This window comes from Vigna unguiculata, chromosome 7 (assembly GCF_037176805.1).
Source record: "Vigna unguiculata cultivar grain cowpea cultivar isolate G323 ecotype 2 chromosome 7, ASM3717680v1, whole genome shotgun sequence".
Classification (NCBI taxonomy): domain Eukaryota; kingdom Viridiplantae; phylum Streptophyta; class Magnoliopsida; order Fabales; family Fabaceae; genus Vigna; species Vigna unguiculata.
In genome coordinates this window covers 9,551,932-9,570,596 of record NC_140798.1, presented here as the reverse complement: position 1 = coordinate 9,570,596, position 18,665 = coordinate 9,551,932, and the positions used below count along the sequence as shown (strand labels likewise).

Sequence of the window (18,665 nt, the reverse complement as noted above, 5' to 3'; positions counted from 1 at the left end):
TTAAAAGTATTAATACCAATAAATCTTATATCTTTTCACACGAAATATCAATATATAAACATATTTTCTATTCAAATTACAAATATAATTGTAAAAAACTAAAAGATTTTGTAGATTTATATTTGAATCACAATTTCTCCATCTTATCATTTCTCCACAATACTCTCCCATCCCTTCACAACTACAAACACTTCTTCAACCAAAAGCATAAAACTAAACCAAAAAATGATTAGAAAAATTAAAACCTTTCACTTATACTCCAATCATAGGAACTTAGGTACATATAAATCCCTTCCTGCACCTTTGATGCTGTCTGGTCTCACTCTCCAACCATCTAGAATCTTCTGCAACTCCTTAGGCCTACAAGGAACTGCAAGAGTTCCCTGTTGCTTGAAACCATACTCTTCTCCAGCTTGATCTAACAGTCCCAAGAATGCAGGATTAGTCAAGTAATCCAACTCAACCACAAACCTTTTGATTTCACCATCTTTGATTGCAATAACTGCAAAATACCCTTTGCTAACATCTTCTGGAACAGAACCTGCGTTTTCAAATTGGTTTTCATTGATGTAGTTCAGTGCAGGTTTTCCAGGCACAATCTGCGAGACACCCTTTTGAATCTTTCCAACGAAAGACCTAATCATCGTGGAATCTAACACTGGGTGATGATTTGTTCGTGATTTGGACTTGAAAGGTGTGAACTTTGAAGTTGGGTGCGTGTGAGAAGAAATTGGATATTTATATTGTGATGATGAGGAAACACACACGAAGTTTCTGGTTAGGAACCATGGTTGCTAGTGCGTCTTGGCAAACATTGCATTCATTATTAATTAATGCATTATGTGACAGGTCATTGGTCAAAATCTTTAATTTTAAAATCGAAATCGTCATAGGGAGGAAAAAAATTGCCGAGTTTCATGACTTGTATGTATCATTATGCAACCCTCTGTTTTCTTGGAGAGTACGGTGTTTTCTTCGGGTCGATGGTGACGTTCAAATAGGAGACATTTTTTCAAAAATAGGTTTGGATTATTAATTGATTAGAATTTTTGTGATCTTATAAATTTTCATATTAAAAAGATCTTATATAATTCACTTTTTTGAAATTCAATTCAACGATTATAAATATTTAATATATATTTTTTATTATCTTTACATTTATTAAGCGTGGTGTAACTTAGAACACGTGTTTGATATAAACTAAAAGCTTAAATTTTAAATAAAGTAAAACGGACTTTAAGATATTTAAAGGGAGAAAAATGTATTTTATTCTATAAATTAATTTTAAAGTTTGTTTGATGAATAATAATATTACAAGGCGGTGCAAACTAAAGTTTATGAGTTCTACCGCAAACTAAAGTTATTACATTTACGAAGAGTAACGAAGTTACCTTAGCATCTTTGAAAAATTGAAAGAGAAAGACAGAGAAAGATTCTTAAACCCGAATCGTTAGAAAAGACATATACCTAAGAGAGAGAAAAAAAGGAAGGAAGGGTACGGTAAGAAGAGTGAGCGAGAGAGCAAAAGTAGAGACATACAATATACAAAAGGAAAAAGAAGTGGGTGGTTTTGTTTTTTTTTCTCTTTTTTTAAAAGGAAAGAATACTAGAGATATCTTGATTCTTGTTAGGTTTTCCACCGGGAGAAATGATGAGAAGACTTGTTACCTAACAAAAAGATACAAAAATTCAAATTTTGAGATTTATTTTTTAATAATTTAAATTTATATTGTTTTAAGTTTATTTAAATGAATTTATTCTAAATCTAAATTCATATTTTAGATTTTGAATCCAATTCACTTAATTGAATTTAGAATAGATATTTTTTTTTTAAATTCAATTCCCAATTCACTTAATTGAATTTGGATTTGATATTTTTTAGATTTTGAAAATTTAAAATCAAGATATGTTGTCTAAGTTGAGCCAACGAATATGAGGACTAGGCTGAAAGTCCCCACGAGTTGGTCCTAATCGAAGATCTATCGAGTCAACCCTGGTTGAAGGTCGATTCAAGTCAACTCTGATCAAAGATCAGCTAAAGTCGGTCTCGATCGAAAATCGGCTTAAGTCAGTCGCAACCGAAGACAATCCTAGTTGGTCCCGACGGAGGAGCCCCTAACTCCTATCAAGGATGAAGACACATGCTTAGAAAAAATATACATGTTTAGAAGGGAAGTTTCTTCTCATTCTTTCTTTTATGTGGTTTAGTTTTTCTTTTTCTTGTCTTAGAATAAACTATAGACTCATGATTACTCTCTTGTTTTTGTAGGGTTGCTCTTGGACATACCAATATTTATAAGAGGCATGCCCTTTTGGAAGAATGGAGTTAGAAATCAAGACCCAACACATCCTCCTTGCTTTCCAAGGTAAAAGAGTTTGCCCTAGTTTCTAGAAACATGTCTTTGTATTTTCTAAGAGGTCCTACTTGCTCACCAAGACACGGGAGATGTCCATAGGTTGCCCTAGTTTCTAGAAATATGTTTATTATATTTGTTAGAGGTCCCTATCCATGTCTAGATAAGGTAACATATGCAAATGGTTGATTAATATTAAGATTGAGAGACACATATGTGTGCATTTGTGAGTTTTGCTCTTGTGAGAATGTTGCACTAATAATCTCATTTTGAACCTTGGTTCAAGTGGCAACAACCACCACTTATCTTAGGACTGGTGAGACTTTGTTTCCCCCAAGTCGTGTCCCTTCTTCTCTCCTTCATTCTCCTTCTATTCTCTCCATCTTTTGCTATTTTAATTAGTGTTCTTATATTCTTTACGTTCTTTGTTCCTTTTAATGCTTCAACACCCTTATTGTTCATTGTTGTTACCTTTCATTTCTTTGTTTCAATTGAACTCTCTCTTCCTTTCTTTTGAGCTCCTTAAAGTACACATTCACATCTAGATAATCATTTGGTTATCTTAATATTTAGTGAGAGTCTTCTTGGAGCTTTCTTAAGAAACTTTAACACAAACATCTTGCACTCATTTTAAATAAAAGATGGATCCATATCTTAAAATGGTCCAAATCAACCCCTCCTTGGCTAAATTGGTGCAATTTTGAAAAAAATCAAGTTGCTAAATTTCGATGGGCACCATTCATATTCATAGGTGCACTGGCTGGTAGCCAATCCTTGTAAACGCGTGCAATTTTCAAAATTAAACTACATCTAGCTCAAAGCTCCAACAAAAAGTTATTATAGTAAAACTAAAGCCCTTTGAGTCTATAATCCAATGTAAAAGGAATCAACTCACTTGGAAATCTATTAAAAAGATATGAGCAAAATAGTGAGCAAAGGTTAGTGTTGTTGAGTTTCGTGCTACGATGGGCACCATTTGTTTCGTTGGCCATATATTCTAACAGTACCCACTGATTATCGTGCCATCAGGTACCTCCTTGCCACCATTTGGCACCATCATCACTACACCATCACTGCACCATGTAACATCCCGACCGGATATTACAAATTTAAAATAATATAAAAAAATAATATTAATACCTCATTTAATATAACTGTAATTCCCAAAAATGTGAGAAATTAAATTCTTTATTACAATATAAAGATAACTCCAAATTCAAAATTCTCAAAGCTCAATAAATACTAAATCGGTCTCATAAAAGTTTACAACTTTATTCAAAATCATAAATGATAAAAACTCAATAAAACTGTTTCCCATGAGTTTTCCCTACTCTATTGCTAAGCCTCACCAGATCCACCTGCAACATCATCTGCTCCCGTGTATCGCGTACACGATCATCACCAAGCACAAGCAGATAGGGTGGGCTAAAAATAAAAATAATCATATATACAAACATATACATATCACAATCATATCAAAGGAATTCCATCCTTTGATTTCATATCACATTACCACCACCATGTTACCCGTGTTCTACGTCTTCTGATGAATATCTTAAGATGTCTTGTTGTCACACCTACTAGCCACAACTGGTAGAGCACATACGGGAAACCATGCTATTGACCACACTCCGTAACGCCAGGTGGAGTTCCCAATACGAATAACATTCGTAAAGTCCCAAGACTACCAAACTCGTCAACTCAATACTAAGGAGGGCAATCTAACTTGACCCATCTGTACACGCCACAACGCGATACTCACACCGGCAACACTCACCAACCCAAGCCACAACTCAAGAGTTCCTCGTGTTCATCTGCCATCCCGAGCCACAACTCAAGATTTGTCATTCCGAGCCACAACTCAAGGAATGCCATGTGCTTAACCCTTATTCTGAGCCACAACTCAAGGGATACGTTCCGAGCAACAATTCAAGGAACACCAGAAAGCTGACCTTCAAGATTATCACCAAAGCCTTGTAGACCACGCACATCCAAAGCAAGCAAAGCACCTTTGCTTCACAGTATTGCCTGGCGCAGCACACGAGTCGCCAGTCGTACCATGCTTTCAGACCGCTTGGCAGGGACACGTGCTGCTAGGCGCCAAGTGCCTCTGGTGCCACTATCTTCAGGTGTCGCCTGGCGGGATGACCCTCCCCGCCAGGCGCCACACTCTCTAGTAGCCCCTGCTATCCTAGCTCTCGCCTGGCGGTCCAAACTCTATCGCCAGGCGCTATACCAATATTTTGAGTTGTACTGGTTCAGGCCTTTCAGACTTGATTTCGGTCCTCCTCAACTTTTCCACGGTCCATCAAATTGTTACCAATCATACCAGTTCCAATCTATGATCCTGAACTTGCCTTTCTTATGCCTTGCTATCACAACCCCCTTAATGACAATTTCACTCTCTTGATCATACAATCCCTTTAAGTCAACTAAAGCAAAACCAGATTACTCCACTTTAGACCAAAGTCACAACCAGACCTGAACTTATCACTGTTTCCATTGTTACATCAAGCTCAAATCACTTAAGCTTAACATGCCCAATTATAACTTACCTTAACATACCTTAACATCATATCGTTTCTTCGCCTTAAGCAACTCTCTCTCCAACAACCCATTCTCAAGTTAGATTATGCCTCCTCATTCATTAATGTTCTAGTTTCCAATGATCTCCATTGCACTATCATTATATTCACTCTTTTAACACTACTTAATCCTTATCATTCTTGCTAGTCCCACTCCATGCATTATTAATCACTCTCCCTAATGCCATATCCAACATTTTATTTTGACTCTGCTTTTACGTATCACAACCAACCCACGCTGAATTTTAACCTCACTGCCAACTCAGATGCACCATCCACTATTCTACACTTGTTGCCTGGCGGCACATTATGGCCCGCCAGGTGGTGCATCAGTTTCTGGAATTTCCAGAATTGATTCTGCACCTATACTGGTTCTCACCTCCAATTTCTCTCTATTTCACCTTAAAAGGCTACACAAGGTTCTTACATTTGTCATTCCTTCGTACAGATTCCAACTCATCAATTTTCATTAACATTCTTTCATTAATTTGATCCAAAACCTAATTTTTCCAATTTTCAAAACCCAGAAATTGGGTAAATCAGTCACGTGTCTCCTGGCGGTCAGGACCTTACCATCAAGCGGTTCCTCTTCCGAAACCTAGAACTATGCAAGAAATGATGCGTCGTCTGATGGTTGTTCGTCATCTGCAAAGCAGTTTCTAGAAAAAATTCCAGAAACCCAAGAATTCGAGATGTTTACGGATATGAATTCACAGTTTATTTCATACACATACAATTTAACCAAAACACATCAACAATTCGAGTTCAGATCCCCTAACCTAGAAATCCTTGCTTAAACTTGATTAATCTTTGATTCTTCCTTACTCTCAGTGACTTGCCTTAGTCCTCTCCAATTTAGCCTCTATGCTTCACTCACGATACTAATTTCCCTCTAAATTCTCTCTCTCTTTCTCTCTGTAATGGGCAGAACAATGGCAGACTCCAAACTCTTTCTTTCTTTCTCAAATGGGTCACTTAATTATGTGTTAATAATGATTAATGACTCTAAAACGAAAATAGCATTAAAAGGAGTGTAATTGCCATTCAAGGTCCACCATTGGTTGTTTTTCCAACCCCTTTGGCTACCCCCTTCTGGCGGTTAGGGTTTTCTTTGCCCTTTTCCATTCATGCCAAAAATAAGATTAAAAGAAAGCTTAATTTTGGTCTACCAAGGTTCAAACCCATAACCATGTCAATGCCCAAATCAATATACAACCATTTAACCAATTCATGTTTCATAATAATTCCTATAATTATAGGATTAAATTATCACCCATCATACTCAAGCATATAATTAAAAAGCACATAAATGGCATACACAAGACTTGAATCCAAGTCCTCTAAACATAACCAATTACTCTCAACCACATAAGCTAGTACTTTTTCACGTCATAATTAAATGTAATAAATGATCCCGCATTTATTAATTATTTATTTATTTAATTAATTAAATTTAGTGGATCTTACACACCACCATTGGTGGGTGCTCTCCCTTGGCCACTAAGGGCTTGTGCTATAATTAAAATAATTATAACTTAAATAGCACATAAATGGCATACACAAGACTTGAATTCAGTCCTCTAAACATAACCAATTACTCGCAACCACATGAGCTAGTACTTTTTCACGTTATACATGTTAGAATTAAATGTCATAAATGCTCCCGCATTTATTAATTAATTATTTATTTAATTAATTAAATTTAGTGGATCTTACACACCACCACTGGTGGGTGCTCTCCCTTGGCCACTAGGCGCTGGTGTTACTAGACAACTTTGTTAGGCGCATCACAGCCGTTGGGCGCTAAGTTCGCTATAGCTACGATGAAGGTTTTGGGTATCTATGTTGTCCTACTATTTTTGTGGTTACTGAATTACACAAAATAATGATTGATAACATGTTTTATGTTCTTAGTCATAAAGCTACAAATTATTGGTTTTAAATGCATGATAACTACATGTTCTGTGTCATTGTTTATGTATTGTTAGTCTTTAAATGTGCTTAGCTTTTGCTTGAGTCATATGTCATATGTACAATTGTAGTTTTATTGTCCTTGTTTCCAATACTTGAATGTGTTTGATAAAATTCTTAGCTTTGTGTTCATTTATCTTGATTTGGTTCGTTGAGCCTAAACATAGGAGCTAAGTGTTCATAAGCATCTAGCAATTCATTAGCAATATCAATTCAATTGTAGAATAATTTGTGATACTGTTTTTGGTGCCTAATGTAAGACTCGTGGAATTTAATTAATTAAATAATTAATTAATTAATAAATGCAAGTAGTGGGAGCCTTTATGACATTTAATTCTGACTTGTATGACGTAGAAAAGTACTAGCTCAAGTAGTTGAGAGTGCTTAATTGTGTGAAAGGACTTGAGTTTGAGTCCTATATATGCCAGTTGTGTGTTATTTAATTTATTTTTATTTTTATAATATGCGTGATCATGTGAACTGACAATATAATCATAAGATTATATGAATTATCACAAAACATGAACTAGTTGAATGGTTGTGCATTGATTTGACATTGGTATGCCATTGTAGAACATTGTGAGGAGTGAAAATTCAGAGAAAATTGGTGGTAGCATTAAGGAGACCGTTGGTGATCACAAAGGAGAGCTCTTAATTATCAAATTTTAAGCAAAGGAAACCAGGTTATGAGAGTTTTACTCGTTAAATTGCGTACTTGGATTAATTATATGATGAAATATCTTATTTATGCATGATTACATTGTTGTTCACGTTAATTTTCTGGGTTTCTGGAATTTTTCTAGAAACCGTCTGGCGGGTGATGAATTACCGTCAGGCGACGCATCACTGTCTATGCAGTTTTGGGTTCTTGTAGAGGAATCGCCTGGCGGATATCCCTGGCCACCAGGCGACACAAGCCACACCACCCAGTTTCTGGGTTTGCTAGGAACAACCTAGCGGTGGTAATTGACTCGCCGGGCGACACAAGCCATATTGACTCGATTTTGATGTTTGATGATTTTTGGGCTATCTGGATTAGTGGAAATGAAGTTGTAATCGTGAATTGATAAAAAGAGAGATGATAAGTTATGAAAATTCGTGTGGCGCATGAGAATTAAGTGAATATAGCGATATTGGAATGTTAGGGTTAACAGAATTGGGGGTTTTAGTGAATTGAGTGTAATAGCCGGGATTGCATTAAAATTGTGCTGGGGATTGTTAAAATTAAATAATTGTGATATTGTTACTATGGTCATGTGCGAAATAGCTGAGATAAGCAAAAGAGAGTAGTGGGGAACTGTCAGGGAGTCTTCGCAGGTGCTGAAATTCTAGAAAATTGCCCAGAATTTAAGCACCGCCTGGCGGCACGGGGCTTGCCGCCAGGCGCCAACGCATGGGCAATGATACCGCATGGCTGTGAAGGCAGGCACTGAGTTGGGTTCTATTGCAGGCTTAAATGGGAACTGGAAGTATGGATTTGGGGATATCTTTGAGTAATGAAGGATAGAGTACTAAGGCATGAATTAAAGAGGCTGACTTAACATAGAATGTGATGATATTAGCTATTCTAAGACTTTTTCATATAAACTGTGACATAGTATGAATTATGGATTTGGACAAGCTGTGTGAAGGAGGTCCAGAAACGTGACCTATTCTGTGAGTAAGTTTAGGTTTATGAGTGAAGTGCTAGTAAACATTTAGGTAGTAGTAAATGTAGATTAAGTACAAAGCTAATACTTGGAATGTGAGTGGAGTTGTGATCCATCTAGGAGGAGTTGACATGGAATGGATTGAGGATGGCTGTAATGACTAGAACCAAGGTTAAGGAATAAGTAATATGAGTAGATTGTGGTATCCCAGGGATGAATAATGGTTAACTTTAAGAAAGCCAAATTGTGTAGGCTTGGGTGGTGGAATTTAAATGGAAGTACACACCTTGATAATAAGTTAGCCACTGAAAGAATGATTCTATTAAATTGGTGAAAAATATCGTGAGTCTTGATGCTTGGATTAAGGAGCAGAATCTATTCGGGACTACCAAACACCAGTAATGTGCAGGTACTGATATAGCGCCTGGCGGTGGTTTTAGACCGCCAGGCGATAGATGCTAAATCAGAGATGACCTAGAACGGTTGCACCTGGCGGTGAGGGGGGTCCCACCAGGCAGTGTCTACAGCTTTCGAGGGTTTGAGGCGCTTGGCGGTAAGCGTCCCTCGCCAAGCGGTTTAGAAGCGGGCAGTGCCTAATGCCTTGTGAGCAGCGCCAGGCGATTTTGCTGCAGCAAAATTGGGTTGCTGGCATTACTTGCGTGATCTACAAGGCTTCTAGGATATCTTAAAGTTCGGCTTGCTGGTGTTCCTTGAGTTGTGGCTTGAAACGGATCCCTTGAGTTATGGCTCGGGATAGGGGTTAAACACGTGGTATTCCTTGATTTGTGGCTCAGAATAGCATCTCTTGAGTTGTGGCTCGGGATGGTGGATGAACACGAGGAACTCTTAAGTTGTGGCTCAGGTTGGCGAGTGTTGCCCTCCTCAGTAATTAGCTGACGAGTTTAGTAGTCTTGGAACATTACGAACTATGTTCGTATTGGGAACTCCACCTGGCGTTACGGTATTTGATCCATAGCATGGTTTCCCGCATGTGCTCTATCGGTTGTGGCCGATAGGTATGGCAACAAGACATCTTGAGGTATTCACTAGAAGAAATAGAACACGGTTAACATGGTTGTGGCCAGGTATGAAATCAAAGGATGGAACTCCTTTGGTATGATTGTGTTATATATGAATGTGTTGTAAATATGTTTTATTCTGTTAGCTCACCCTATCAGCTTGTTTTTTATGATGATCGTGTACGCGGTACACGTGAGCAGATGATGTTGCAGGTGGATCTGGTGAGGCTTAGCGACAAAGCGAGGATAGCTTAGGACTTTTTATGTTTTATGATTTTGAAATAAATTGTAAACACTTATGGGATGTTATTATATCATTTCGAGTTTTATAATTTATGGATTTTGGATTATTCAATGATCTAATAAAGTTTTAAATTTCCCGCATTTTTGGGAAATGAGGTTATAATAAATTATACGTATTTATTATTTTCTTTATTTTATTATTTAAATTCGTAATATCTGGACGAGATATTACACATAAAATCTACTTGTCCTTGAGTTTCTAAACATTTTGGAGTCAAAAATATTGGTTGGATGAGAGTTTTAGTGCACTATTTAAGACCCGAGAAAACTAAATAATTAAATAAATAATTATTTAATATAAATGTGGGTAATGAAATATTTATGACATTTAATGTGGGTAATTATGACAAGGAATAGTACTTGCTTAAGTGGTTAAGAGTACTTCCTTATGTTGAAAGGACTTGGGTTCAAGTCTTGTGTATGTCATTTGTGTGTTATTTTAATTGTGTTATTATTTTAACAATATGCTTGATCATGGTTGAAGATGAACATCTCCATTTTTCTCATAGTTGCTTATCAAGGAGTCCTAGATCTCCTTGGCTGGTCTCAATCTCTCATAGTTGCTTATCAAGGAGTCCTAGATCTCCTTGGCTGGTCTCAATCAGGCTAGGAGAGGGAAGCTCTTTGATGATCATATGTGGCCTTATTCTTGTCATTATTGTTGGATTTTTTCCTCTAGAGACCAAATGCGAAAATAAACCAAAAACATAAGAAGGAAAGATTGAATTGTATTTGAAGACTTTTTGCAAATGATTCATAGTTATCATCTGATGATCCACAATCAAACAATAGTTTTTGAATTAATAACAAGTCATGCTAATGCTAATGCAATAAGAAGTAATTTTAACAAGATAAGGAAATAAAAATTTACTCTCAAATTTTCATAATAATTTGTCTGATATTGCAAACTACATCCCTACTATATCATATATTATGTTTCACTATTCATATTAATGTTTCAAGTTACAGTCGAGTATTCTTTTGCAATGTAGCCACTCCTACCTAATCCATCAGGAATTGGTTTGAAACATTAGCTACCCTATCAAGTATTACTTTAGAATGTAGCCTCTCCTGGCTAAGCCACTCTCTATTCTTTAAACAATTAATTGATCGTGGTAAAATGAAAATATTCTTTTGGATAATAGCCAACACATCGAGTATTCTTCAACACACAATCACTCCTCTTGGCTAAGACAAAGATTTGTGTAAAAAGTGATCTAAAATATCACAAAAAGTTGATCTCAAAGGAGGATAACTTCTTTTTATATATACAATATTTAAACACCATACTAATTTATTAATGAACATAATAATATTCTTATAAATTTTTTTAGGACACAAATACTTTGACATTTTATAAATAGTAAAATAAAGTCAAAATTATATAAAATTACAAAACAAATAAGAAATGAAAACAACAATTATGAAAGTTAATGATTCAATCAAATCTTAAACATCACACACACACATAAACGAACACGCACACTTACTGTAACACCCCTCTTATCAAGAGGGCCTGTCAGGTCTGCAGCCCAATACACCCCAACCCCTCGCCCCAAGTGTCCCCCCACTTCGCAAGGCAGGTTGTTGTCAGTGGTTATCAAACCCCCAACCTGACCTTTAACACCCTCTCAACAAGAGAGATGTCACCAGTGCAGCACAATAATAATAAAACCCAATTTAGGATATGTTTGAAAGAGGTGAAAGCTAGGAAAATAATAATAAGAAAGGAATGTGCAATAATTTGGTTAGATGAAAGGGAGAAGAATTGATAAAAACTTGATAAAAGATAATATACAATTTGAATCATATTTTTCTAAACACAAGAAAACCAACTATTAGAGTTGACTAAAACCCAATGCAATGAATTTGAGTCCTGAAAGATAAGGACGTTAAAATGGTGGATGCTAAAATAGTAATGTCGGCTACTGCTAGCAGATGCTAATAGAGTGGGCTAAGTGAACACTAATAGCGTGAACTAATCAGACACTGGCTAATAACATTGGCTAAGTGTTAGCACAAATGACTTTGATAAAGAAAGATTTGATGAAGATATTGCATAGAGACATGATGAGGCTATTATCAATTGATGAAGACTTGACTAAGTAATGAAGACTTGAAAAAAGATGGTGTGTTGATTAAGCTTAATGTGTGCTTAATCTGGCTAACACATGTAGATATTGAAACTTGAATGTTGAAGCTTAACATGAAGACAATTTGACATAAAATAGGTGTCTTGTTTCTAGTTTCAGTATTTTAATCTTTTGAATGGGTTTTTAACAAGTTAATTGGTGGCTACTATAGTTCTGTTATTAACACTTTCTCAACTAAATTATCATTCAATCAACTGATTTCACTTAAGTCAAGTGTAATCAACAAATTGAACAGATAAATCAACATGTTAAATATGTTGATAGACAAACTATAAAGTCTGGTTTTTCAGAAGATGAATAATAATTATGTTTTTGAGGTATTCTTTGAATTCTTGGAACAATTTGCTTGGTCTAAGAGACTTGGAGCGTTTTCAATCTGTTAAATTGTTGTTTTAATCTGGTGAATCATATTGGTCTATCTGTCTAACTGTTTGTTAAGTGAACTCAATATGTTAACTCTGTTCTCAATTAATTGAAAGTGTGTTATAGTAATAATTGCATGTTCATTTGTTGGTCAATTTGACTCAAAGTAAAGGCTTTTAATAAATTCGAACTGGACATAATTTTCTAATATTTGAAGTCGATGCTAACCCATTAACCCATCACTGGTATTTAGAAGATAAATTCATGTTTTCTTGTAATGATTTTGTTTAGGTGATTTTAACGTTAAAACATTCCGTATTTAATTATAACACATGATTCATTATGTAGTTTGATATTTCTATTTTTTATTTTTTTCTAAAGTTTTATGTAATAAACTTTTATTTCTTTGTTTTTTTTCTGTTTATTTCTTTCCTCTCATCAACAAAGCATAGCATTGGCGATATTTTAAGGTACTTACTTAAGTTGGAGAAACATTAACGAAATTTGTGGAGCCTGAGAGAGAAAGGGTGTCAGTTAATCCAGCACCTTCTGAGAGTCCTTTTCGAGACGACACTCGGCGTGTGTACTCGGTACGTTGTGTTTCTGAGGGGCTCATCGCTGCATTATTTTTGGTGCCTTTCTCCATGGAATTCATAATTCAATGATCCAAAGTGTCGGCAAAATGTATTGCTTCAAATGTTTATGCAAGTTTGCATCATTTTTTTCTTCACTACGCAAGCTCATTCAATACACATTTAAGTATTTTTTGTTACAATTCGGTTACCATTAAATTAGAAGTTATAATCATTAGTTAGGGTATAATATTTTTACTTAAAAATGTAATACTCTAAATGTTACGATTGAATTGTAATATAATTCATTTAATCTTGATCACAGGATGTAACAATTTTCTTTTATTAACATTGATCTGCATGGTATAAATATTTCTTGTAAAAGGTCAGCATCATCGTACTCATGAATTTTTTCACAATCTGATGCTGATAAATGATAACGATCAAGTTAGTGTGTTAGAGATTTTGTATGTAGACTTTACACTTCATGAATTAGTTCATAATTGAATTAACGTAAATTTAAACTTTGATGATGGATCTAATCATATGTTATTAAGTCTATCACATTGTTTACCGATCGTTTTGTACATTTTATATTAAGAATATGTGTAGTCGTATTATTAATGATTTATACAACTAATTTGACTAAAATAGTATATAGAAATAACGATGTTAATGAATGAATTTGAGCAAATATATTATTCAAGATATACTAAACAAAACAAAAAACCATTGGGTTGGGTGGTTGTATATATATATTTTTATATTAAATCCAACCTAACTCAATAGTGGATTACGTTTGGCGTTTCCCTGCATCTCCAAAGTTTTCTCTAATACTCCTAGAAAAAATTTAATTCTACCTTTTGCCCTTAAAAAAAATTAAAACATAAAAAGTAATTATTCTCTCTCCTCTATTTATGATACATCCCAATCAATCCTGCACCCTTAATATTTACGGATGTTGAGATCCGATTTAGACTTATGAGTTACGGATCTCGACATCCGCAATACAATTTTTCATAATTTTTTTTTTAATTTTTTAAAATTAAATCAGTTTTATATAATTGAAAATAAATTAACCAACTACTATATTAATGTTTATACATGTTATAGTGTGATTACTCCATCAAATTGATCAAGAATCAAAAGTCAAAAACACTCAAAATGAAAATAAAAAAAAAGGTTGCGGATGTCGACATCCGCAATACAAAAATGAAATTTGTTTCAACATTATTGCGGATGTCAACATCCGCAATACAAAAATGAATTCCGTTTCAACATTATTACGGATGTCGACATCCGCAATACAAAGATGACATTCGTTTCAACATTATTGCAGATGTTGACATCCGCAATACAATTTTTCATAAAAATCATTTTTAACTTTTTTAAAATTAAATTATTTTCATATAATTGAAAATAAATTAACCAACTAATATATTAATGTTTATACATGTTATAGTGTGGTTACTACATTAAATGGATCAACAATCAAGCAAAAAAATTCAAAATGAAAATTAAAAAAAAACGGTTCAGATGTCGACATCCGCAATACAAAAATGACTTTCGTTTTAACATTATTGCAGATATCGACATCCACAATACAAAGTATGTGAGGTTATTATGGTCATAAATTCTGACACTTGGGGGTACTGGAGAAAGGTTTGAAATTGTAGGGAGAAGCCCCCTTACATTGAGTTTGATCACGTTGGTTAAAATGTTGAACGACTTTATTTTTATTAAAAATTGTAATTTTCAAATGTGAATGTAATTAAAATATAAAATAATCTTTAAAACTAATTTATTTAAATTAATTAAAAAAAACATATGGACAATTTGTCTATAAAACAAGTATTATAACGAATTTCAAGTTAAATGTTAAGTCACCCCGTCACAATTCCATATGAAAGTGTGTTAGGTTAAGTTAGATTCTACTCCATTTTAAATGAAATCCAACTCAATTTTATTGTGTTAGATTGAGTCAAGTTGGATTATAAGATAATTCATTCCAATGAATATTCTTGTATAAAAAAACAAATCTACTAATTAAGATTTTTTTTATCGGCAAATAAATGATATATTAATAATAAAGCACTTAGGGTGCTTTAACCCTTTTACACAGAAAATAACTAGTTCATTGATTACAAAACCAACAAGTATGCCATATAGTTTTAGCTACCAAGAATATTTTTATCTTCCTGTAGATTTTCACAAAGGATTATGAATACTATCCTATACATATAGGTAAAGTGAGTACATGAGACTATTCTTTTACTCATTTATGTTATACTTAGCCATAAAGCACAAAATATCGACTTGTCACAAGTTACAATCACTCCTCTTGCATATTGAAATGCAAGTGAAGAAAGTGGTTCCCATGAATTCCCAAGTAGACCTCTCCCTGCAACTACTCTACGAAGAGCTCATCCAACCATAGAATAGAGTGATTAATCCATATAGAGAGCTGAAAACTACATCTGCAAGGAAAAAACCAAGCACTCTAGACCGTAAAGTCTAGGCTATAAGTTAGAAAACTTTATACATGTAGCCTATTATTGCCCCTAGCTCCTTAAAGCAAAAAGGATAAAGAGTTTCTAAGTTATGGACCTTAAACACAGAATGGGACATAGGCACCGATCAGAAAATGAAAAATTTACATTTGTCATTTTATTTTTCAACCATGCCCATACCTTCACTTGGACCAAACTATAGATCTCTTCAGGGTCTGGTACACCATTCCTAAAAACAATATTGTTCCTATGATTCCATAAAGTCCATACTATAGCAATCCACACCCCTTTTCATAACATATTACCTTTGAGGTCTAACTCTAAAAGAAGAAAATGCTCAAAATGTGCTTGAATTTGGTTATGGCTTACCCCCAAGTTTCCAATCCATTTGTTACACATATTCCATATGTTGGTAGTCACTTTATAAGTAATCAGAAGATGGTTTATGGTCTTGTCCTGCTCACCGCACATAACACAACTAACATTGTTTAAAAAGACCCTTCTATGCCTTAAGTTAATCATTATCGGCACCCCATTTAGAATAGTCCGCCATACAAAGAACTTTGTAGATGGTATAACCTTTACTCTCCAAAAGTCCTCAAAGAATTGTTTTTTATCTGAAGGGCATGAACCTTGCAACAAATTATATACTGACTTAACTGTGTATATCATATCTTCCCCATGATTTCGCATCCAGATATCACTTCTTCCTCTAACAAGAGTTTTGGTATCAATTTCTTCCAAGAAAGTTTCAATTTGAGGCTTCTCCCATTCAAACCAATGTCTTATCCAAGACAAAATCCATTCCCATCTATCATTGTCCCACTTCCCGTATTTGCTTATTGTTTTGTCTTTGTTATATGTGTTGGCATATAACCAAGGATAAGCCTCCTTAAGTGATCTATCCCCCGTCCATTTGTCTTCCCAAAATAAAATCCTACTTCCTGAACCTACTTTCCACCTCACATTCTCTTCAAACCATTTTTTGTCATCACTAGATTCACAAATCTTTCTTAAATCTTTTCACCATCTAGATTCACTTTGAACAGTCTTTCTATCATCCACACTTTTCCAAGATCCATATATAGACTCTAAGACATCTTTCCATAGCCCCTTTTCGTCAATACCTAATCTTCACTTCCACTTAGCCAAGAGAGCTTTGTTGAATAGTTTTATATTTTTGATACCTAAACCACCCTCCCCTTGGTTTACATAAAGTTGCTTAATAATTATTGTCAAGTTACCATATCACACTTTAAAATACGTTGTTATGACATGTTTTTCTTAAATTTGAATCTTTACTATGACTTAGGATTATAATTTCACACATTCAATCTTTATCATGAAACAATTAGTAGAACCTATAAATTTAAACTCGAATTATAAGTTAATAGAAGAAAATGTAGTTAATATATAATTAATTACTTTTACTTAGATAAAATGAAACCTATAACATCAAATGTTCAACATACATACAATTATCTCTCATTAGTTTTGGCAATGTTTCCTTGTTGACAACATGATCTTTTGAAACACTTCTGATGTTTCTTTTATATATATCATTATTGTTATTCATGCATTAATGATTTGTTTTACGCTTTACCATTTGGATGAATAAATTACTCATCTTATCTAACTAATTTGGATTGAATTGTGAAACTAATCTTGAATAACTAATTTGGATTGAATTGTGAAACTAATCTTGAATCTAAGGTCCAACCAAGTCATTAACCAAGTCATTAATGCGTTTAAATACTAGGAATAAGTTAAAGACTTTAGTTGAATTAAAAGGCATGCACTTAAAGCAAGGATGCACTTAACGCTTGATTAAGATCCTTAGTTTCTAAACTCAAGGGTTAGAACTAACCAAAAAATTTTAATAACACTACATAACTGCATATATATATATATATATATATATATATATATATATATATATATATATATATAATTATTGAAAGTACAAATGAAGAAGATAGATGAAACCAATTATGTTCATATATTGGTTATTTTCAATCTTGTTTTAACTTTGTTTAAATATTTTTCAATAAACATTATCAATATTGTTTTATAGCACACTTCATAACAAGTCATAATAGACTAAAGATACTTGAGATTTTGCATAAGTCTATGTGAATACCACACTTGTCTTGGTGCTACATCTAACTTAGTACACTTGTTGAAATGTAAAGAAAGAAGTCAAAAGAGTAGCGTAAGAATACACATGTGTTGCTTGATCTTATAAGAGAAATAGAAATGTTTGGTTTTGCACCCATTTTAGTTTTAGCACTAGAAAACCTCTCAGAGATCCTTCTTCTTATAGAAGACTTCTCGGTAGACTTATCTATCTCACCAACACCAGGCCTAATATACACACGTTGTTCACCACCTAAGTCAATTTGTTGTTGTTGTTGCTCCGACTACTCAGCATCACAAAGCCTCTTTGTGTATCCTTTGGTATCTCAAACAAGCACATGGACAAGAAAGTTCTCTTGTTGCCAATAATGAAGTTCAATTCAAAGCCTTTAATGATTTAAATTAGGTTGAGTGCCATGATTCATATCTATCTGTCAGTGACTACATTGGTCACTCTCATGTCTTGAAAATCTAAGAAGCAACCAACAAGACTCTAGAAGTTTTTTAGATGTTAAGTGTAGAACTGCTTCCACCACTTATGAGGTACAATGACTCGTAATCAATCCACTATGAAAAATACTTATTCCAATCAAGTCTTTTATGTAACGCACCAAACATATAGTGATTAAGTGTTATATTTTCAAGGAAAAACTTCATCAAGGTCTTATCAAACTTATTTCCATATATATCTAATCTTCAACAACCCGACATCATCAACCTTTCAAAATCTTTGTTCCAAGTTGGAAATGTTTATTATCTAAGGGACTCTCAAAATTCTATAGAAAAACGATTTCTGCATGATTCACTTTGTCATCTCTCGTTCATCGAATCCACACTCAAGCAGGAATTTATGTCTTTTCATGTTTTACATTTCTTGTACTATATGTAGCAGATTTTCTTTTATCAGTTTTTAATAATTCAATGCTTTCTTTCAATGAGAGTGATCTTTCCATTTTTCCTATCCTCGTTGTTTTCTGTTTTTCTGTACTTATTCTTTAACGCTTTCACAAGCCCTTTTGGTGCGTATGTTGATGAGTTGGAGCAAAACCA

The 18,665-nt window shown here is 34.2% G+C and overlaps 1 protein-coding gene across 1 annotated transcript; it reads right to left on the bottom strand.

Annotated features, from left to right (window-relative positions):
- LOC114190431 (auxin-induced protein 6B-like) lies at positions 1-765 on the bottom strand. Its single transcript, XM_028079309.2, has one exon. The coding sequence runs from the start codon at positions 642-644 to the stop codon at positions 264-266; it is 381 nt and encodes a 126-aa protein (XP_027935110.1). The 5' UTR covers positions 645-765; the 3' UTR covers positions 1-263.
- Between the last annotated feature and the right edge of the window lie 17,900 nt (positions 766-18,665).